The following is a 24,362-nucleotide window of genomic DNA, read 5'->3' as shown; positions in this document are numbered from 1 at the left end:
CTTCTCTCACAAAGCACACGTTTTAGTTTGTGTCTATCTACCCTTAAGCTTCTCTTTTCTTGAATCTCTTAACCCAGTGTTACAATGGACATTTTCTTTCCGAGCACTAGCCTAGCACTAATATTGTTCTAGCAGTCGAGGTCATAGACGGTTGAGCTTTCAGGAAGCTTTGGGAGAGGAGGAAATCTTGCCAGGCTACTCCACTTCTTAGCCTGCTTGCTAATCCACTGGAACTATGGACTGGGGATAAGCTTCAAAACTGAAACAATGCATGGGACACTTAACACATGAAATATGCATACAGTGAGCATGTGTATGAAAATGATGGTCAGGACTAGGCAGGACTACGGTCCCTGTGCGCCTCATGTGGACCAGATCAGGGGAAAACCAGGCTGGGCTGATTATTCCTGCTGTTGCAATCTACAATTAGAGTTGGTGAGGGCTGTTGGGGCTTAGCCACACATCAGCTGGCAGAAGCTGGCACTTAGGGCTAGTTCTGTCAAGTTAAACCACAGAACCACCTGGAGAGTGCCTAATCTGGGAGTGGGAGTGACCTGGGAGGGAAATATTGGGCTCTGCCCTCTTGGGTTGCCACCCCCAACGGACAAGGACAGGGGCTGGAGTGGCTAGACAGAGAGACACCCAACAACATCTGTGAAGGCTGGATAGTTGAGCTGGTTAGATGGAATAAGGTTTTAATACCCATTGACATGTATGAGAGCAGAAGGGAATGTGGGACAGACTGGACTATTCTGCCACACATACTGGTAAATGAGGGTAGGGGGCGGGCCTGGTTGGGGTTAATGTGGGTCACTCCAGCTAGGTTGCAGCTTCCACTGGTTTATGTGAGGGCCGAGTATGTGCTGGGCAGAACCAGGCTGGACTGCAAACACCCATTGGTTCCAGAGGAAGACAGGATGGAAACAGAATCAACCCAGCAACTGCAACCACCAACTGATCGGGGCGATGGACTGTACTGGGCCTTGTGCTTGCTAGCACATAAAAGAATCTGGTCTGGGAACACCTCAGACAAAGTTTCTTTGGGGATCCGCCAATCGAGCTTTCCGACTCAGAACGCTAACCATCAAAAGACAGAGGACAAAACAAGTCAGCCATTCACCTCAGTTATATGTTGGCAATGAAAATACTGGGCAAACGGAGACTCTATGATGGACTATGTCAATCCGTGGATTCTCCAACAAATGTAGCATGCTTGGAGTGGTGAGAGTGGCAGCAATTCAGAACTGTTGAACTATCAAAACCACTTAAGCAAGACCCTCAGAGCATGCCCCACACCTGGGACCTGGGGTGGGTGGGAGACTGGGTGGGGCTTCTCTCCCTTAAAATCAGATATATTAAGGAAACAATATGTAACTAATTGTCTTACCCATACATAAAAAGAAAATGATGGTCAGTAGTTAGGTTTACACCTGTCCTGTGTCTGTTCAGCACCTGCTGTAAGCAGTAGAGTCTCAAACAAGACAGATTTTAGCAGCAAAATCTCATACACCAGTAGTGCTGAAATTAGTAATCTTTCATGCTACTTGGAAAGTGGAGTACGAACCTCTACAGTGAAATTGATCATGCACTTCCAGTTTTAACAGTTCCTGAGATAGTGCGTTATACATATTCACACCAGTTTGGGCACTCAGGATGAAAATATTTCTGTGTATCTTTGTCTTCTGCTATCATTTACATTTCTTGCCTGTTGGTGGTGAGTGTTCTTCTCATGTTTTCTGCAGTATGATGTCTGTTTAGTTTGTGTATTGTCTTTTGTTGACAGGGCTTTTTTTTTTTCTTAGCATTATTATACAGGTGCTGAATTACATGCTAAATCATTGTCTGGACTTCCCCTCTACCCCCAATTCATTCTCCAGGTAGAGGGCCAAATTTCTCAAGGGACGAAGGAGAATCCCTAGAATTTGTGCATTGAAGCAGCCTGGAGGATAGTATATGATGTGTGGGGTTTTTATGGATTCGGGTTTTTTTCTACTCATATACCTGCCAGTCAGTTTTCCGAAGAGCTGTTACTGAAACAGAGGGTTGGTTGGCTTATTTATTTATTTATTTATTTGTATTTTTTTAAAAGATTTATTTTATTTTTATTGGAAAGGCGGATATACAGAGAGGAGAGACAGAGAGGAAGATCTTCTGTCCAATGATTCACTCCCCAAGTGAGCACAACAGCCGATGCTATGCCGAACCGAAGCTAGGAGCCTCTTCTGGGTCTCCCACGCAGGTGCAGGGTCCCAAAGCTTTGGGAGGTCCTCGACTGCTCTCCTGGGCCACAGGCAGGGAGCTGGATAGGAAGTGGGGCCGCCAGGATAAGAACCGGTGCCCATATGGGATCCCAGGAGTGCAAGGCGAGGACCTTAACCACTGCGCCATCGCGCCGGGCCCCTATTTGTATTTTTTTAAACTTAGTTTGTAAAGTACATAGAAGTTTCAAGGACCGTATGTTCTATTGAACTTTGAAATCTCTAGGCTGAAGAACCTGTATTACACCATATGTATTAACATATTGTCCACCATATCACTGTTATATATATGAACCTGTATTACAGTTGGCTTGGATTAGTATGTGCAGTATCAGTTTTCCAGAAAAAGGGACTGGTATGTACAAAGGAGGTGCATGTGATGTGTTGGAGAAGCTGTTAGCTTTTAATTCCAGTGCTAGTTCTTGGGAGTCTAGAGGGAACTCATGTAGTTGCTTTATTCCCTATGCTTGTCTTTATTATTCTCTTGATTTTGATGCTTGGTTTTCCCTTCTGCATTTCGTGCTGTCTTGGGCAATTCCACTCTAATTTCTCAGAGTATCTAATGTTTACATTCTTAGAGTCTTGGATTTTTCCTTAGGGAGAGGCAAATTTTTTTCCTTCTATTTGCCTCACTTCCTGCACTGTTTAATCCTCTGCTCTAAAATGGGAGAAAAGAAAAACCAGAAAACTGATCCCTCTAATGCTTAAAATTTTGTTATAGTGAGTGCTGTATCCCATGATGACCTTTGGTTAGAAAAATAGAAACTTCTCTTACCTACTAAGATCCTGTGTCATAGGTCGCAGTCACTAAATGAATTTTTACAGATTCATCAGGAAACTAACAAATTTAATTTTCCTCTGCTTTTACTCTAGTGCACAATCCCATTAGACTCATTTGTCTACATTTGTGGGATAAACTGAAAAAGATAATGCAACTATTTTAAAGATAAAACTGGTGAAATTCTTTCCCCCTTCCTCCAGTACCTTGGACTAGGAGAAAAGTTAATGAAAAAATGCAAATGTTGAACTTTGGGTAATTTAGTTCTGTTTCTTAAAATATACTTTGGGTTGATCTCAAATGTTTTATTGAGTAATAGAATTGGTTAGCATTATTCCCACATAGGAATTGATTCGCATTAGCACTTAACAGAGACAGAAGAGGGGACTGGGGTATGCATACATTCTCTTTCCCTGTCTCCCCCTCTCCCTTTTCCTCTCTGTTCCCTGTTTTTCCTCCCACCTGCTCCATCCTTCCTTCCTTTATTCATTTTCTTCTGCTGTTCTCCACCTCCCATTTTTCTTGTCTATAATCCCTTGACAATTACAACCTGAAAAAGGATAGATAAAAAGGAAACTAAACCATGAGAATAATAAGACATTTTCCCCTTGAAATCCAAATCAGTTCCTCTTTCCTATTCCTGAGAAGCCTGCATAATTAGATTGTTTCTCTATATCTGGCTAAATATCCATGGTACTTGCGCTATGTCTACACCTCAGACTCACTGACATTACAGCCATGTTCCTGGAGCTAATTGTGCCTTTCCACTTGATCTTTCTTTTATTCTGACAGGTAGAGGTTTTATAATTGTTTGTTCTTCTGGTTCAGCAAGTTTATCTAAAACTATATGCTAAATAAATCACGAACCAACCAGTGAGTGGGTTACTTGGTTTTTTATTTGTTGTTTGTCTCAGTTAAAATCCAGGTTTCTTCAAAGAGTGATTTTTATCTGTATTTTGTCTTAATACCAACACTTAGAAATGATAGCTGGTGCACAGTCTATGCCTAGTATTTGTTAGATGAGTAATTAATCACTTGTTGTGGGGCAGCGCAGAGAAAGTTGTCACTCCTCCTCTAGTTGTGTTTATTTTCCTTTGATCTTGGAAATAAAAACAATTCTCAGGGAAAACTTTTCAAGTTCATGTGGTTAAATTCAGTGTTTTCAGATTAAGCTTCTATTAATACATTGATGATAAACTCTTCTGCTCTACTCTCTACCACTGAAACTGAGAAGCTAAAGAGACTATTCCACATTTTATTTCTAGTGTATTATTACTGAGCTTCAACTAAACTTTGACTTTTTTGTTACTCTTTATTTTCTTCTACTTGAAAAAGAGAGTGGGGCCCGGCGCGGTGGTGCAGTGGTTAAGGTCCTTGCCTTGCATGCCCGGGATCCCATATGGGTGCCGGTTCTAATCCTGGCAGCCCTGCTTCCCATCCGGCTCCCTGCCTGTGGCCCAGGAAAGCAGTTGAGGACGGCCCAAGGCTTTGGGACCCTGCACCCACGTGGGAGACCTGGAAGAGGCTCCTGGCTTTGGTTCGGCATAGCATCGGCTGTTGCAGTCACTTGGGGAGTGAATCATTGGACGGAAGATCTTCCTCTCTGTCTCTCCTCTCTGTATATCCGCCTTTCCAATAAAAATAAAAAATAATTCTTTAAAAAAAAGAGAGAGTGAAAGGAGGGTCAAAGGAATCTTCCATCTGCTGGATCACTCTAAATGTCTGTAGAAGGCAGGACTGTCAGGAGCCTGAGATTCCATCTCTGTCTCCCATGTGGATCGCAGAGGCCCTTGCACTTGAGCTGTCATCTGCTGCCACCCAGGATGCACTAGCAAGAAACTGAAACAGAGGTGGAATAGTCAGGGCTTCAGTGGGCATCCCAGCTGGAGGCTTCACCTGCTGCCTTAAAATGTCCATGGGTGGACCTTTTTTTAAACTCAGTACTGCCAAAAGTCATATAGTTTGATGCTTTTCAGTCTTGTCTTCCAAGCTACACTGTAACTTGTCCAGATCAAGATTTATATCCTTTCTGACCAGTTCTTCACAAAGCTTAGGATAATTTCTTACACCTTCTAGGTGTCTGTTATATCTATAAAGGCTGTTGGCTAGTAAATGTGCAAGCAGAGAAAAGTAAAACATTTTGTGATATTATGTCATTTTGTTATGGTTTATATCACTTAGAGTTAACTTCTTTTTCTGATTTTAATTACAAATATACTTTTATAAGATGAGGGAATAGTATGGTAAGATTTAATTTCTGCTTATTTGGGAGGTGATGAAAGCCCACTCTTTGGCGTATAACAGATATTTATCTCTAACATTGAACTTTCTATTTTGGTTAGCATTAGGCTCTGATGTATTAGTAGTTGCTTTTACCCATCTTATATCTTCTGTACACTTGGTTGTATACAGCATCAGTTTTCCCTGGAAAGCAGAATTTCTCTGAAAGATCTGTTTTGATTGTTGTTCAGGTTAACTAGTGGAGGTATAGGAATACAAGTGCTCCCTCTGCAGGGTTAATGGTCAGACAGCATCAGGGCAGCTCTGAGATAGTGGACCCTGCTTAGGTTAAGTGCATGCAGTGTTTAACCTTTCGGTAATTCTTCCTTCTTGCAAATAAGCAAATGCTGTGGGGGCCCTGTGCTGCAGTCAGTAAGGGAGAATCTATGGCTCCACAGATCAGCCGGAGGGAAGGGTTTCTAAGAGTAACAAATCTTCCCTGTTCCAACATGCTTTTTCTAGAAGCTTTTTGTCATTCTGGCAGTAAATTGTTTTCCAGTTGCTGCCTTAGCAACCAACCCTAAGCCGCTCCCCCTGCAGGCTGAGGTTTGGTTATAAGAGTACTAACATTATGCCCAAATCCAGAAGAAAATATCACACTGGGGAAATCCACAGACATAACCTGCTTTGTGGGATATAGGAGTTCTTTTATATACTCTTAGCATCTCCTTAGAGGAAAAGGTCGAATAGAAAATCTTGAAAATGTTGAACCCACGTTCCCCGGTGGTCCCAAATCTCTAGTAAATGTTGCAGCTCAGGTTTTTGTCAGAGACATGCCTCTGGCCACAACGAACAATGGTTTTCCTTCATGGTGACTCAGAGGAAGAGCCAAAATGTGAAGGATCTCTTCTTGTACACCACACTTAGGCTAACTCTTTGTTTAAACCCAAGAATATATGTTTAATCCAGTGTTTTTTGTTTAGCCCCGGAATATATGATTCACAATATGAGAGTAAATCTTTATTTACTAAAGATTGAAATAGAATATAAAGAATATAATAACTTTGATGGATTTTGGCTTTAGTTGATCCGTTGAGAGGTCATTTAAGTATTTTTTATACTATATTCAATTTTATCTTCTAATAGAAGGTGCTCAGTGCAGAACAGTGTGTAACAAAGGCAAGATTGTGAATGAGCTGTAACCAGAGTGGGCCTGTGATTCACCAGAACCAAAGGCTGCCGACTACTGGGGGCTTCGAGTGGGAATGTGGCTGTTTTTCTGTATTTTCTTTGACATAGTAAAGATGTATGTGATTTAGAAATCAGATCTGGCAGTATCCTGATATGAAGTGATAGAAAGATAAAGAATATGAGTTAATACCTTCCCAGAACCAGCAGGGAATGCAATGGAATCTGCGAAGCAAAAATTCTCTAGGTCATAGTCTTGTGATAGCTGTCTGTGGGGAAATGCCATTTTTGTTAACCCATTGTGTCCTATCATCCTATATGTAGAACACATATGAAGACTGCAGTTGAGCAATAAACATACCATTTATGGTAACTTTTAAATGAATGTCACATTGCTAAGATTTCACAGATTCAAAGACTTGGGCTTTAATGGATTAATGAATTAAAACTCGTAACTTCCAGGGTTTGCACAATTAAAAAAAAAAAAACTTTGCAGGTATTAGAGAAATGGATCACAGAACCATGACCAGTCTTTCTCGATTTTACCTTTCCTACCATGGAGGAATTCTTATATGAGGGAGAGAGGGAGAGAAATTTAAACCATCAGTCCATATATGGGAAAATGTTCTATCCTTGCTTCCTTGTGCAGAGTTAAGAGGAGTCAAGAATATTTTCTGAAGACTAGGAAAGAGCTCAAATCAGGAGGTCCAACAGAACCAGGACATGCATGTTGTGAGTGCAACTTGCTTCCTGCCTCTAATGGTGCCTGCACCACCGTGCCCTGTTAGGAAGGGCCAGACCCGCATGTGTTCTTGAAGTCTGCCCTTCAGGCTGCCTCCTCGTGACCTTGCCACTTTAGCTTCCACAGTCAATGTGCTTCTTCCAGTCAGCCAGCATTCTCTAAAGCCAGACAAGAAATCCTGCTTCCAGCTATCTACTCTGAATTTCTATCTAATGAAATCCTGCTCTGCCAAGCACAACATTATACTTTCAAATGCTTCTCTCACTTAAATATCCTGTAAAGTTTGTATTATTGACCTCATTTGATAGAGGAGGGGCCTGAGGTTCTAACTATCTTTCCTTAAGCACTGTCATTAATTCATAAGATGAAGGGCTGGGCTATGAGCCTGGTGGGTGCTGCTGGATTCTGAAGCCTACATTGCTCCAGAACTCTGGGGTGTTTCAGAGAAGTGTTTTCTCCTTGGAGCGAGCAGATTTCATTTTGTTAGAGAAGGCAGAACTACTTTCACCCAGTCTCTTCTGGGAAGTTATGTTCTGAAACATCCTGTTCCATACTGTGCTGATGATCCAGTCTGCCTCAGCCACTTGAAGACCGTGTGCAGAAACGAGGCAGTGGCTGGAAACAGACTGTTAGACTAGGGCTCATGGAGACAGCAGCCATGGTCATCAGAGATGGCAGTCTCTTGCGTGTCCGCCATCTCAGCACTCTTTATCTCTCAGCTATCTGAGCAGCTGCTAAGAACCTCAGAGAACAAAGGATAGTGATTCTGTTGGTCAGCAGTGCTCCTCCACGTGCACTGCTGAAGTCACTGGCTGCCTCCTGCCAAGTTCTTGGGGTAAGTCAGAGTCTGATGGGTGTTGGAGAGGTGATGTTCAAAAGGAAAAAAGAACACTTGGAAACTTTACCTATCTCCTGTATCAGAGAAAATGTAATATTTACTGCCCCTGTTTGTGTGTGTTGTGACCCCCAAGTCAAGTTTTGTTTTGTTTTTTTGAAAAAGGCAGAGAGAGAGACACAGAGAGAGAAAGTACTCTCTCCCATTTCTGACCCTTGCCTAGGTTCATTTAAACATAGGCAGCAGTGGCTTCTCTTTTCCCTTTGGGATGATCCATTGTGAGTCTACATAGAAATACTCTCATCTACATGAACCGTTCTCCCCTTCTTCCAGTAATTGCTCACCCATGTGGGCACTCACTCCCTGAGCTGCGTAGGGCCTCTGAATTCTTAAGGTAAGGCTCCAGGTAGACTGCTGGTTGTTGAAGCTGAATCATTAGTTGAAGTCTTGCCACTTCTAGTCAAGATTTTCAGTATCAGGAGAAGTCCAGAACATTTATAATTTCTTACTTGAGAAAAGGGAACCTTTTTTTGTTTGTTTGTTTCTTGATATTGCCACTTTTCAAATATGTAATTGAGTAAGGACTTATGCCAGTTTTGTAAAGTATGCTGTATTTTCTAGAGACTTAGAAAATATTGTAGAACTAAAATAATTAAACTTGTTAGGAGCATTACAAATAATAGTCTAATCAAGAAGTGTAATATATAGTGGTGAATTGCTAATTTGACCTCAGGATTATGCAGCAGAGATAAGAATATTTTCATTTATATAGAACTACTTATCTGGAGGATCCCTCAGTGCTGTTGCAGCCGTGTCTATTATTTGGTTTGTTATCACAAACACTATCATTAAGCCTGTGAAATGTATTCCAGTACAACTTTCTGTTTTCAACTGCTTATAATTGTGGGGGAAGGAGAGGAAGGTTGCAGATTTTCTTCCATTGCTGACATCTCCACTAGAGTAAAAGTTATAAAATAACTAATATTTGGACTATGCGGGGAGGGAATAGTGCAAGATCTCCTTTAGTCAGTCCTGACTGCACTAATCTTATGAAGTGACGACAGGGAAAGGCCATATTTGTCACTTCCTAGCTCTTCTGCCGTGCACAGTGGGAGAGTCTCCTAAGGACTCGACCTGGGGAGTAAGTGATCTGATCAAATTCCATCAAACCACATTGCCTCCAAGGTTGCATACAGCCGCACTCTGGCTGCCATGGCCTTGTGCGGTTGAAACTGCAGTGCTGGTTGAGTTCCTGTGGTTAACAGAAATGGACAAAATTACATCCAGACCAAGGTGCCAGGTTTAACACACTCTTTCCCTTCCAGAAAGGACCAGGGAAACTGTCACCTGCAACAGTAAAGGGCATTACAATCAATACCATACAGACCATTAAAAACCCATTTTAAGTGAATCTACCCACCCAAACCTAGTAAAAACAGTACCTTCTGTTTATCTTGAGGGCAGAAGAGGTCAGAGCTGACCTCCTCCTTAACCAGAGGGCTCGGGTAAGTGTGGCATTTGTCCTGACCAATAACACCAGGAGATGGCATTGATGTTGGTTGTGAAGATGAGTAATCGGCTCATGTCAAGGAGCAGATAGCTAAATGCGGAGCACAGGGAGCGACTTGAGATTCAGGCTTGAGGAAACAAGTGAGGAAATAGCGTACAATATAAAACCCACAAATATAGTCTACTTAATGTGAATTTTTAAAATCGGCATTTATGTTATACAGTTAACATGGAGTGATGAGGAATGGAGAGAAATTACCAAATTAGCGAGCAGCGATTAACTCAGAAGTAAAATTATATCATTGAAATTGGAGGTTGTTTCACATAGCAAAGGGGGAGGATATTACTAAAACCTGGCCCAGTGTGTCCTATTCTAATTGGAATCTGTTCGTATAATATGCCCCATGCTTCAGAGTGCATAGTTCACAATTTGAAAAAGTGTTATCAGTTAATACAGTTATTTTTCCTGGTTCTCCCTTTAAATTCCAGTAAGACAGTGTGAAACACATTCCCCCAAGGAATTGTGTGCCACACAGAAGAGTGATTTTGTCTGTTCATTAACCTGTGAACTGTCAGGTCCCTTTGGAGAGCGAAAGGAGCAAGTCACTCTAAGGTTAATGCTTGTTTGGTGGAGATGCAGCCTCCAGGGAGATAGGGAGGGTGACCAGGCCAAGATGCTCAAGACCTGCCGGTGAAACTCTGCACTGTGTACAGATGCCAGATGCGCAGGGCCGGGAGGGAGGCTGCCGAGTACTTCCTCTGGTCAGAAGGCTTCCCAGCAGCCATGTGGGGGGCTGCCGTAAGTATATAGGGTTAACTGCCCTATTAAAATAAGAAAATGTGAGTGTATTTTCAGCAGTTTATGAGGATTTTTCCTTTTAAACTGGAAAGGCATATTGATTTCCTGCATTTGTTTCCAATGGATGAAATTTTTCATTGAGTTGGAAAGCATTTTATTTTAGCTGGCTTTGTGCACATGAGCACAGGCACATAGCTAACCATAAGGTGAAAGCAGTTGTTTGTTATGTCTCCTGAAGATACTCATGTAATTATGCTGACATTCAAAGATTGAACTCAGTAGCAACGGGGGAGATTTCTAGATAAATCAGATCCAAGTTATGATATCTCTTTAATTTTGTGTTATGTGGAATAAGTGGAGCTAAACACAAGGAACCCTCAGAAGGTCGGAAGTCAAGTTCAAAGTCTTCATGAGTCAATATCTTGACATACTAGCATACTATATGTTTAAACTTTGTACCTTTTCCTGTCATCCTTGGATTCATTGTGGTAAAAGCTTGTTTCCAACAGACTTTGTTTCCTTTTTATCCTCAGATATATTCGAATAGTTGGAACTCACAATACAGTGAACAAGATTTTTCACATTGTGGCTTTTGAATGCATGTTTACAAACAAAACCTTCACTCTCGAGAAGGGGTTGATAGGTGAGTATTATAATTACTTTTTTGTGCATATACTTAGATGTTTTGTTATCAATGTTCTGTTACTTCATTAAGTGATGCTAACAAGCTCTCACTAAGGAGCCTTGATTGTCTGAGTGTTTTATGACTGATTGACATAGGGGTTGGATAACATTTTTAGAATCAGTCAAAAAATAATACCAATAAACTTAACGATATAATTAATGCACTAACAGTTGAGGACTGAAAGTATGTTGGCGTTTCAGTGAGATTTGCTGTGTAGGGCATGCTTATGATAGTCAGGCGATGCCTTTTATGCCAAAGACTTTTCTATATTTAATGGTAGATAAGATTGGGTAGGATGTCTGTGTATTATTGATCAGATGCTCACCCTTTCCAAAGCTTGGCAGATATTTTGGCCTTTAATTTCTTAGCTGTGGAGTGTCATCTTTTCATGGACATGTCAGTCCAGATTTGGTCTGCTTAGTTAGCTTCTCCTCAAGGAAGTGCCTTGCCATAATTTAAGTAAGACTGAATTGACTGGTTGTCATTGCTAAAGACTAGTTACTGGGTGAGAGATAGCACCTGATCTGATTTGGTTTGGTGTTTGTGTGACTATTTGCTGCTGTTGCTTTGCTATGAGTTCTATCTGGATGCTGTGTATAGTCCCTCCTAGCACTTGACATTGAAAATATCATGGGTAGCTTTCTTCCTCTATACTCACTCTTTCCCATGCACTCATTTTTTTTTCTCAACTCCTATAAGTATCTGGTTAGATAGCTTCCTTTGAAAAGTGACTCCCTATGTTCAAGTGTGGTGGGGACATGAAGTGCCCTTACCTTGTTATACCTGCAACAGAACTCTGTCTATACAAAGGGCTTTATTCTGCCTGTCCCGCTAAGGTCCTGTTCATGTTGATTCATATCCTGTGGTAAAGGCCTGAATGGGAACTCTGAGTATAACTTGGAAATGTTGACTGCCATGGTCACAGTCCCAATTTAACACTTGCTATAAAAAAATCCTTTAGTTATGAGAATTTTGGAGAGCAACAACAATAATAATAAAGAAGCAAAAGTAGAAATGTTTCCATTGTATAGAGATTTGGAAGAGTTCAGTTAAAATAATTTTATTTTTCAGCCTTGTCAAGAATTTTTTTTACTATTAAATATAAATGTGATTAATTTTTGTGACTTTCAAGTGATCTGAAAATTTTAAAAAATTGAAATATTGCCTGTTTCATCATCTGTTAATAAATGTGTGGCAATACAGGGCTAGGAAAATGGTATTCTTTTACCTGCTGCCTGCATTCTTCTGTAGACCTTATACCTCACAGTGTATGTGGTTGAATCAAGAGCTTTACAGTCACAAGATATGTCAGAGTTGGCCACTCATTTCAGCCCCCTGCCACTGGTTGCACTTAATTTGTTGAAGAAGTAAGGTTTTTTTGTCCATTCTATAGAGTTCCTAACACCTTAAATTTTGGCTATTGAATTCCATGATGATTTCGGCCTTTTCTTCTTGCCTTTCTTGTAACTTGGTAGTTAGAAGTTTAATCAGATTTAACAATTATTTTTGGTAATAATGCTCTGTAGATTGCATTCTGTGTGTCTGTCAAGATATTCCTACCCATTAATGACTGTTTCCTATTTGGATTGCAAAATAGTAACATTGTAATTTAAACTTTTCTTCATTTAGTAGGTAGAAAGAAGAAATTTCTATTAACACTCAATTGATAATTGCAAGTTACAGTTTTCCCAGGCAAAGAAGGGCAAATATTATATTCTTTACCAGTTTTCAAAATGAAGAAATACTTTCTCAGCATCCTGCAAAGATCATCAGTGAAGTTTATTTGTGTAGGGTTTTAGGAGGGAAAAGGTACATGTCATTTAATGCTGAATGATTCGAGTATTTGACATATTTTATTCACCGGTAGGTTTTAACTGATACTTAAATATTTCTGTACCTATTCTCCTCAAAGTATTTCTTGCTTCATTTTAACATGAGTTCTTTGTTTTCTGAGATGACAAAATTTACCAGGTTTCTCTTGTACATTCCCTGCCCTTGATTTGGAATCAGCTAGTTCTTCAAGAAACCCTGTTTGTTTAGTGGAAAATGCTGTTGAGAAACCTCAGTGTATAGAACTATAAATGAGCCAGAGTATTAGTATAAAAGTATTAATAATATCATGAACTTTATGATTTCTGAAAATAGTTTAAAATTCTTGGTTTTTGGCCCTGAAGGTATATCCAATAGAGGATGTGCAAAAAGTCACTTGAAAAAAGCGCTGTGTGTGGTTATGCTACCATTCCAGCATTCGGTGTGGTTATCTGCCATATTCCACTTTCAGTATTTACTGATTGGGTTTAAAATTCTTTGTTTCGGGGATGGATGTTTAGCCCAACAGTAAGACACCTGTATCAGATGACCTGGCTTTAGTAACCAGCTTTGGCTCCTGGTTCTAGCCTTCTACTGCTGCAGAACGTGGAAGGCAGCAGATGACGGCTCAGGAAATGGACCCCGCCATGTAGGAGACCAGGGCTGAGTTCTTTATTCCTGACTCGTACCTGGACCAGCCTTGTCCAGTTTGGACATTTGAGAGTTATACTAGTGGCTGGCAGAGCACTCTCTCTCACTCTCATATTCTCTCTCTCTCTCCCTCTCTCTCTCTCTCTCTCTCTCTCTCTCTCTCTCTCTTTCTCCCTCTCAGCCTTGCAAATAAGTAAATAATTTTCAAAAACTTTCTTTTACAGTTGTGTGAAATACTTAACATGATTCCAAAACCTATTCTGCAAAGTAGTTATAGTCAGAGAAATCAAGCTTCTTTCTCTGTCATTTCTACTGTAAGTAATCTCTTTTCCTCTTTTAGTTTTCTTGAGTTATTTTCCATTTTTAACATGGGAGGAATCTGTATATATGTGTATTTAGACATGCGTTTATGTTTTATGTCCTCCCTCAATGTAGTATTTGGTAGCATGCTGTCTACTGTACACAGTTTTTTTTTTCACCTTTTTTTGGGGGGGTATGGAACATTTACCCTGGAGCTACTTATATGCAAAGATATTTTTCATTCCTTTTTCTAACTAAATGGTAATCATTATATGGTTAATACGATAGTTTACTCTGGTTTTCTATTAACGAACCATTTGGGCTATTTTCAGTTTTCTGCTGCTATGGAAAGTGCTATTTCCTTGTCTTTTCCTATTTTTGCCAGCTTATCTTTGGGGTAGATTCTTTGGTAGGAAGATTCCTTGATCATATAATTTTGCTACATATTGTCAAATTCACCTTCAAAGAGATTAGACCATTTAAAATTTTTCACTGGTGTTGTGTGATAAAAAACAAACTTAGTTTTGCCAATAGAGCATATTGTCAAACTACAGGGCTTCCGCCAGTTTGATAGGTGAGAAATGATATCTTAGTGCAGTTTTAACTGCATTTCTGTTATGCAAGAAATTGAGCATCTTTTCTATGTTTAAGGGCCATTTGTATTTTCCCCCTCTTTTAAATAGATTTTCTCTTCTCATGAGTCTTCTAGATGAATAGAGAATATGCTTTAGTGAGACTTGAGGGAGCAGTAAACGCTTTATGCTGATATTAGAGTGTGGCATTGAACAGTACAGGAGGCTATTTTCCTTCCTAAGCTATCCTGGTTCTTCCAAAGAATGAGCTCTTCTAAGTCCCTCTCTAACCTTAGCCTTGGCTCTACCTGTCTGCCTAAGTGACTGTAACTAGAGCATGGAGTTCCAGGCTCAAAATTCAGGATTCTTTAACCATTTTAAAGAATGGAAGAAGAGCCTGTTAGCAGCATCAGGCTGTCCCATGTTGTGCTAGTAATTCATATAAGGTGACCTAAAAAGCAGCATAAGCACAGGAAGTCTGTGTTGCTGAAACTGTCTCAGCACTCGTTTTAGGGTTGCTGCCTGAACAGGAACATGGGATCTCATGCCCCCTTCATTACCACCAAAAGCCTTCAGAAAAGGGCATATTTTCCTCCTCACTCCCATCTTTCAGCCTCCTTCCCATTTCCTCTATTGGCAGAACCAGAAATCAGCCAGGTAAAGGGAGCCTGCGACCTGTTCACAAAAGGCTAGCCAGAGATACAGTGTGGAGCAAAGAGGGAATGGAGCTAAAAGCAAATGACTGGCGTAAAGGCAAATAATGAGAAAGGAATTCCTACCCAAGGGAAGCCTACCACTTGATTCAAACGTATTGGCAAGGCATGTAAATATGTGCAGTGAGGTTGAAAAGGGTACAAACAGGGCATGGAGATGAGTTGGATGTCTATTTAGATGAAACTTCATGTTAATTTGAGCTGAGTCTTGAAGAATTAAGCATTTAGCCTGAAGGTTAAAATGACCACATTGGAGTGACTTCATGAGTGCTCGCTCCGCTCCTCATTCCATCTTCCTACTGATGAGCACCCTGGGAGACAGTGGATAATGGCTCACATGGGTAGGTCTCTGTTGTCCACCTAGAGATGTGAGTGGATTTTTCAGTCTGGCCTGGCTCTGGCCATGGTGTTGTGGGAATTTGGAAACTTAAAACAGCAGAGGGGAACTCCCGCTTTCTGTTTCTTTACCTCTCAAAAAATATTAATTTAGTAAATATGACAGAGCATTACAGAAGTGCTGGCTTACATTGTAACAAATACAGGTGCCACTTATTTCCCTTGGGAGAACCAAAAACAGAAATAGAAATAGGGTAGTCTGTGGTTGCTACTGTCTAAAGGTACTTTGAAATTGTCCTGGCATGTTTAGGATGCTGTAAAATCTCTAGAAGACTACAGAGTTGGAAATCTGGTATGTGAAGGGCTTGGGCATCTGATGGATTCAGGATAAAATAAAACTTTTCTGCTTTTCAACTGTGTTTAGAAGAACAAGTGACCCCTGAGACAGAAACAGAGAATCCGGGGAGTGGAGAGTTCATTAGCATATGAAATTGTTAGAAAGTGGCCACGAAGCACCCTTCTTGGCTTGCCAGAGGAGCTATAAGGACTTCCTGCAGTTTCCTCATGTGGCACTGGTAAGCCTGGACCATTCTAGACTAGAAGACTGCTGCTTTTTCCCCAGATTAGTTCTTTGACGAGATCTGAGGGTTGATTCTAATGCTCAGTGAAACTTGATTTCCTTAGACACTGTAAATTATTTTGCATTCAACGGACATGTATTAAGATGCTGCCATGTAAATTTTGGGCACTGGGGAGAGAAAATACACAGGTGTAGTTAATGTCTTAGAGGCTCATATGAGCTAACGGGAGGAAGACTTAAATAGAAGGTGGCAACAGTCAGACAAGACTTGTATTGGAGGGTTCAGCAGTTACTATAGGAATGCTGAATGGGATTGGAAGCCTGACCAGGCGAAGCAGTGTCAGGCAGTAACTGGACAAGTTCTTGAGCTGGGGATGAGTGTTAAGCTCAAAAGGGAATCTTACAAATTGATTTACACATGCAAATCTTAACAGCCAGAGCCCCTTCCCCTCACTGGAGATGAGGGTAGCAGAAGATATCTTTATTTTCTCACAGGATCTTAAAATTGTGTAAAAGCCCAAGTAGGGTAAATATGCTGAAGTAATGTTTGTAGTGTGTTTTCCTTCCATCCTGGCAAGCCCGTGCCTCAAACAGGAAAGAGATACAGTTATGTAGAGGATAAGAGAGTATGGGAATGTTTAGAAAATGACTTTCTGATAGTTCTCAAGGATTCTGGTTTGTGTATGTATCCAGTTATGTACATGTGTAACCTTCCCTTATCCTTTGCACTTAAAGCAAGAATTCCCTGAAAAATGTTTTTATGGCCTTCATAGCATTTACTTCTTATTTTACAAGATTGAGTTTTCTGGATTGTACTTAAAAAGGAGACTTCAGAAAACTTATGGAAAATTCATATTTTTGGAAATGCACAGATTTAAAAAAATTTTGCATCAAAATAAGCTTACATTTTAATGACATTTATCAGAAAAAAAAACTTTAAAAAAGGTTTATTTATTTGGAAGTGTTACAGAGGGAAGGAAAGACAAGAAAGCTTCAATCCAGGAAGCCAGGAGCCAGAAGCTTCTTCCTGGTCTCTCACAAGGGTGCAGGGACCCAAGCATTTGGACCACCTTCCATTGTTTTCTTAGGCATATTAGCAGGGAGCTGAGACTCAAACTTATGCCCACATGGACTGCTGATTCTGCAGGTGCACATGTGACATCGCAGCACTGGCCCCAATTCATAAACTCTTTGAAGCTCTTTTTGTATATCCCCTCCTTGTAACAGTACTTTATAAACACAACAGTGTTTGTATATGTGTCCATCCAGGTAAAACAATTGTGTACAACTTTTTGTTGAATGAGGCGTTTTGGAGTATTTATGGAATATTTTATGAAAATATAATTTACTTACATTATTTTTCATTCTTATAAGGAAGCTTCTAAAGCAAAGCTACTTCCTAAGAAAGGAGATCTCTTTAGCTCACAGTTCTAGTTGCTTAAAGTCCAAGATTGGGTGGCCCCATCAGCTTGACCTCTGTATCAGAAGTGAGAGGTCACATCAGGATCAGTGTTGTGGCATAGCAAGTGAAGTTGCCACCTGCAACACTGGCATCCCATATGGGTGCCGGTTCGTGTCTTGGCTGCTCCACTTCTAGTCCAACTTCTGCTAATGGCCAGGGAAAGCGGTGGAAGTTGGCCCGATTGTTTGGGTCCTTGCTGCCCATGTTGGAACCCTGGAAGAAGCTCCTGGCTCCTGGCTTTAGTCTAGTCCAGCCCTGATTGTTGACCCACATGGGGAATGAGCCAATGGATGAAATATCTCTTTCTCCCCCAGTTCTCTCTCTCTACAACTCTTTCAAATAAATAAATTGGTCTTTTAAAAAGGACAATGCTAGCATCACAAGACAGGAAGCTGAAGCTGAATCAAGGGAGAGGAGCCAGGCTTGCTTTTTTTAAATACAGCCTCTTGCAAGAATCATTGCAGGGATTCACATAATGCAATGTAATAAATTGGGAGAAAAAAAAATAAATGCAACCCATAAAAAAAAAGAATCAATGCAGGGGTCCAGTGCTGTGACTCATCTGACTAATCAGGGCTTGGATCCCATAAGGGATCCCTGCTTGTGGCCTTGGAAAGCAATGGAGGATGCCCCAAAACCTTGGGACTCTGCACTTACATGGGAAATCTAGAAGAGGTTCCTGCCTTCAGATAGGCTCATTTGGGGTGCAAGCTGAAAGATGGAAGATCTTTCTGTCTCTTCTTCTTCTCTGTAGATTTGCTTTTCCAATAAAGATAAATTAAAAAAAAAAAAGGAAAAAGAGAACCAACTCAAGAAATCCATGAGAAGTAATTTAATCTCTTCAGAAGGTACACCTCTACTGTCCTTGCCTCACACTGGAGTTTTTAAATAACCAGATTATAAATGGGCAAAATGCTTCTTTGATGTGAAGAGTATTTTTGTGGTCAGGAACAACATAAAATATAATTTTACTGGCTTAGTCTGTAAACCAGTACTTTTTTTCTTCATCTCTAAACTCAGTAGGTAATTTTTTAAAAGATACATTTGATTTACTTGAAAAGCAAGAGTTACAAAGAGAGAGGGAGAAAAATGTTTGCTTTACTGCTTGATTCCCTAACTGGCTGCCGTAGCCAGGGCTGGTCAAGGCCAGAGCCAGGAGCCAAGAACTTCTTCCAGGTCTCCCACATGCTGTTAGGGACCTAAGTATTTGAACCGTCATTTGCTGCTCTCTCAGGTGCTTTATCAGGGAACTGGACCAAAAAGTGGAGCAGTTGGAACTGGAACCGGTTCCCATATAGGATGTTACAGGCCATGTTATAGGCATAGCTTAACTTGCTATACCAGAAACACCAGCCCACAGTAGGTGATTTTTTTAATTTAATAATTTGAGTTGATATTATAAATTCATGCTCTTATTCCCTTTTGTAAAAATATGTGTGTATTCACATATTTTTGGTTAACAGTGTTTTTTGGAGATTTTTCATTGTGGTACATATAGAGCTTTTGTGTTTTTATTTACAGTGCCCCATTGAATGGAGGTGCAATAATTTTCTTAACCTGTTTCCTTTGCTAGACACATAGGTGTTTCCAGTGTTTTACAGTTTTGTAATTATTGAGATTTAATCATACGCCATTCCAGTAAAGCTTAAAATTGAAATGGTACTCAGTATGATTCATTGTGTCTTCTCTGCACACAAATTTGCTCCAATTTCTTTGGACCTTACTTTAAAAAATAATTTTTTATTTAAAAAATATTTATTTATTTTTATTAGAGAGTCAGATATACAGAGAGGAGGAGAGACAGAGAGGAAGATCTTCCATCCAATGGTCCTCTCCCCAAGCAGCTGCAATGATTGGAACTAAGCCGATCCAAACCAAGATCCCGGAGCTTCCTCCAGGTCTCTCCTCCTCCTTGCAGGGTCCCAAGGCTTTGGGTCTGCTTCTCAGGCCACAAGCAGGGGAGCTGGATGGGAAGTGGGGTTGGATTAGAACCAGTGTCCATATGGAATCCTGGTGTGCTCAAGGTGAGGACTTTAGCCTATAGCCTACCGTGCCAAGTGCCCCCCCCAACCAAATAATTTCAAATGTAAGAGTATTAAGAATTGTAAAGGAGATTTAGTAGGGCATTAAACTAATTATAGGTCCCATATGCAGGCCCTTCTTTCTGATGGTTCCAGTTGCATGCGCCTGGTACTTGTTCATGCCATTCTGTTGACCACTGTTTTGGCCGTTAGATAGCAGAGCAAAGTGAGGGCTATCACAAGGGCAAAGAACAGATAGAATAAATATTGATAAAAAGGGACCAAATACAATTGTGTCAGATGTGATAGGATAATGCACTAAGCTAAAACAACTTATTAAAACATTAATGAGAAAGGTAACCAGATCCTACAATGTATTTTAAAATCAGTATTTTTCTCAAATGCCTGCAATAACCAACTAGAAAGAATATTAAGGAAAAATTCTATTTCATTCATAATAGCAGTAAAATCTGCAGAATATCTAGTAGCAGTTCATGAGCCAACAACCTGTCCTTTATGAGCAAGATGCTTAGTCCATCCTTCCTCACACATCTCTGACCTACCTCGAGTCATTAGAGATAGCACAAGGGTCGAGTACAAAGATCGGACACTCATCTATAAATAATGTGGCCTTGAGGTAAACCTGCTAGGGAGATCTTTACTTTTCTAGCCATTTTTCTTCTCACAAGCAGCAAATACCTAGCTAGCAATGTTAATAAACCCACAAGTTTTAATGTAAAAACTGTAAATTATAAAGTAGCACTGACTAATGCAATGATGTCCTGCATGAGAAGATTTAATATAGTAATTATGTTGGTTCTTCCTACTTTAATTTACCATGGATTTGATGCAGGACTACTCTGTGTCCTAATTGGAATTTTTTTTTTAAAAAAAAGGTTGATTATTGAAAATTGTTCCAAAACAGTAAGTGGAAACTCTCCCTTCACCCCTTAAAAACGGAGGGCAGGAGTAAAAATAAAAACCGTACTGATGGAGGAATCTGTTTTCATCTAGCATTAAAATTAATACTTTATTCTAAAGTAGTATGAAATTGTTATGAGAATAAACTAATGGGAAAGCTAAACCATCATCCTGGGGGTCTGTGTTCCGGCAGACTTGGGCTGCCACTTGTGACACTAGCATCCTGTAGGAGCACTACTTTGCATCCTGTCTGCTCCATTTCTGATAAGGAACAACTTTCTTAGCATAAAATCAAAGGCAGAAATCAGAGGTGTTTAACAAATTAGGAAAAACAATTTCCATATACATTAAAATGAACTATTATCATTAAAAAATATAAATAAGAAACAAATATGAATTTCCAATAGAAAAAGTACGCAAACAGTAATTTAAAAAGAAAATGAGATGTAAAAGTAAATTTCACAGAATTTAGTATCACTAATAATTAGGGCAGTGAATCAGCAAACAGAAGATCTTCCTTTCTGTCTCTCCTCCTCTCTGTATATCTAAATTTCCAAGAAATATTTTGAAAATAATAATAATAAAATTAGAGAAATGCATATTGAAACAAGATACATTTTTCATGCTAGGTAGGCAGATTTGGAGGCACAATTTTTAAATTTCAAAACCTTACATAATACAATAATCATTTTTCATCAAAACTCAAACAGTGTGTAAGAATATGTAGTTGTCTATATTTTTTTACATTTTATTATTATTGCTATCATTTCATGATAAACTTCCATATTCCCTTATACCCTTCCTAATTCCCCCCCCAAAGTAGTTCCTTTACATCATTACTAACATGTAGTTCTTCCTACTCAGTCATATGTCCGTCATTGCGGGTACGGACAATGGCAGAGAGCCCAGAATCCTGTTGTCAAGATATAGCACACAGTTTCATTGTAACTCCATCTTTGTCTGCAAACAGAAATGCATACCACACTGTATCCTCACATCTGAATGTTAGTCTCCATTTCACAGCTATGGTACATCCCCTTAAATGAAAAGTCATGATACAAAATCAAAAATAGAAAGAAAAGTCGAAATCTACAATGTAGTGATTTAAATGACATGTTACTAGATATGACAGTCTCCATTACACAGCTACTGTACATTCCCTTAAATGAAAAGTCATGACACAAAATCAACAAAGGAAAAAAAATAGAAATTTACAATGCCATGAAGTTAAATGACATGTTACTAGATATGACAGTCTCTATTACACAGCTGCTTTACATTCCCTTAAATGAAGAAACACAAAACAAGCTCAATATCAGGGAGAAAAAAGAAATTAATTACACCAAGAAGTTAAACAACATGCTATTAAATGACTAACGTGTAGCTGAAGAAATGAAAATCAAGAACCTTCTTGAAGAAATGATGCCACTGCATGATCTACGAGTCATTGAATGGTTTAATCAGAAGAAAGTATTTTGAAAAGATGAAACCAACAGAAAATAAAAAAACCCATGCGATATAGTTTCCGCTGTTGTTTGTCGAAGTGTGTTTCCTCCAGACAATAACCAGATAGGTTTTGTTTTTTAATCCAGTCTACTAATCTTTGCTGCTTGAGCTTAAGGCATTTACATTCAGAGTTAAATAAATATACATGGGTGGAACTTTGGTCCTGTCATTTTAGGAATGGGTTGTTCATTGGTTTAGTCTTCTGTTGTCATTTTACTGGGATGTTCTTCCCGTTTGCCTTTGGTTTTGCTTGGTGCTGTTCTTCTCTGTCAAGAGAACATCTTGAAGTATCCTTTGTAGGGCAGGTTTGGAAGAAGCAAATTCTTTTAACTTTTCTTTACTGTGGAAGAATTTTATTTCATTTTCAAAGAAGAAAGAAAGCTTTGCTGGATATGTTATCCTAGGCTGACAATTTTTTTCTTTTAGAATCTGGAATATGTCACTCCATTCTCTTCTTGCCTGTAGAGTTTTCTGTGAGAGATCTCCTGTGAGTTTAATTGGCATTCCTTTATATGTCAATTGATTTTTTTCACATGCACATTGAAGGATTTTCCTTATGTTCAATTGAAGAGAGCTTGATAATCATTTGTCTTGGTGAAGATCACTTTTGATCAAGTCTGTAGGGAGTTCTGTGCTCCTCCTGGATCTTGTTTCCCAGTCCTTTCTCCAGATTAGGGAAATTTTCCTTGATTATTTCATTAAATGCATTTGCAAACTCAGCTTCTCTTTCTGCACCTTCTGGGACTCCCATAACTTATATTTGGCCTCTTCATAGTGTCTTTCAATTCTTGAATCCTTTTTTTGGCCTGATGCAGCTCTGCTTCCAGCTTTTTGTTTGCTTCCCCCTGGTGACAGAAATATCTTCCAATTCTGAGATTCTTTCTTCTGCTTGCTTCATTCTATTTTGGAGACTCTCCACTGTACTTGTAATTTGCTCTACTGTGTTCTTAATTTCTGATATACCAGCCTTGATTTGCTTTACTGCTTCTTTAAATTCTTTGAACTCTTGCATGAGCTTCTCATTTTTGATCAGAATCTTTAAAATGAGTCTTATGGATTCTGTGTCCCCCATTTTCTCGATGTCTTCCTCAGTGAACTCTGAGGTTGGCATAGGGTTTTGCTCCTTTGCAGGGGAGTTTTCAGTAATATCCGTTGTGCCTTTGTCTCATCTTTTGCTCTTGGTCATTGCACTTCTGGTTAGCTGAGTCTTCTTCTTGGGACAGGTTTCTAAGCTGTGTCACCCACAGATCTACAATGCAATTTTACTTATTGCAGTTGGTACACAACTTTTTGCTTGCAGCCACTTGTGCCACAACCTCCAGCGAGTTCCAAGTCTGGATTCTTATGTCAGATTTCCACTGTAGTCTCCACAGCCCCAGCTCCTGGCTCACCACTCCCCACCTCCTGGGATACCGTGCTGAGGCTGCACCATTGACTCTGCAACCTTTGTCCCACTTCCAGTTGAAGCAGGTCCCAGGATTAGTGAGACACCTGGTGTCCTATCTAGTTAGGTTGTTGGTGGTACTGATCTTGTCAGAAAATTTTGGAAGTTAGGTCTGGGTGCCACACGGACCTATTTTGACCTGTACTATGCCACAGTCTGTATTATTTTCCTGCAGGACCTCAGCGAGTTCTCGTGAGCTCAGCACATGCGTAGTTCACTGTTATCCCCTGCAGTCCCAAAGCTATTACCACAGTGTGCAAAATGGCACCTGAAGTACCACCACTACAGTTCTTGATCTGCTGGCTGTCAGATCTGAGAGCTACCCAGACCTGCCCTGGGTGGAACCCATAGAATGCCATGTCATTGCAGTTCACTGATTCAGAAATGAGCTCACACCCAGCTCAGAGCATGCTCAGTCCTTTCCCTTGCCCTTTTCCTTTTTATGCAAAATGGTGCCCAATTCAGCTCCAGGGGGCTGACTGGGCTATGAAATCCACTCTGTTCTCGCACTGTCTGTCTGAGATTTGCTGCTCTGTCTTTGCTCCTGGTCAAATCAAACGGACCAGCAGGATGGACAGTTCTTTGTCTGGATTCATCTCCCAAGCTCCCAGTGAAAGTCCCTTCCCACCTGGTTGCTTGTGGAGTTCTGGCTGCTGGTGGAGTTCAAATCGCCATGCTTGAGTATCAGTCACTGCAACACCACACTGCTGTGCCTGCTGCTTTTCTGTGTCTGTCAGTCTCCAGTTACTCCTCTGCTGTTGTTCTGTCCTTTCCTATTTCCTGAAATATGTCCTCTCTGCTTCATCCTGATCAAATGTTTTTCCGTTCTTACCCTATTCCGCCATCTTGATCCCTCGTTGTCTATATTTTAACTTACATTGGCCTTGTTCTTACTGAATTTCAGCGTTTTTTTTCTGTTTCCTTATTACTTCTTTTTTTTTTCATACCCTGCCAATTTCTGATTGCTTGTCTTTTTTTCTTAGTAACTTTTAGGTTATGACTATTTATTGTTTGGCTTTCCTATACATAACAG

The 24,362-nt window shown here is 40.1% G+C and overlaps 1 protein-coding gene across 2 annotated transcripts in view; it reads left to right on the top strand.

The window, feature by feature from the left end:
• The window catches only part of BTBD9 (BTB domain containing 9), a 379,493-nt gene that overhangs the window by 213,739 nt on the left and 141,392 nt on the right, over positions 1-24,362 (top strand). For both annotated transcript variants that reach the window (XM_040983310.1, XM_040983311.1), the window contains one exon: positions 10,863-10,972. In XM_040983310.1, the coding sequence (XP_040839244.1) occupies positions 10,863-10,972 (110 nt within the window). The remainder of the gene's footprint in view (positions 1-10,862; positions 10,973-24,362) is intronic.

This window comes from Ochotona curzoniae, unplaced genomic scaffold (genome assembly GCF_017591425.1).
Source record: "Ochotona curzoniae isolate NIBS_2020 unplaced genomic scaffold, NIBS_Ocur_1.0 contig_3819, whole genome shotgun sequence".
Lineage (NCBI taxonomy): Eukaryota > Metazoa > Chordata > Mammalia > Lagomorpha > Ochotonidae > Ochotona > Ochotona curzoniae.
Note: the sequence above shows the minus strand (reverse complement) of the source record. Positions and strands in the feature narration are given on the sequence as shown.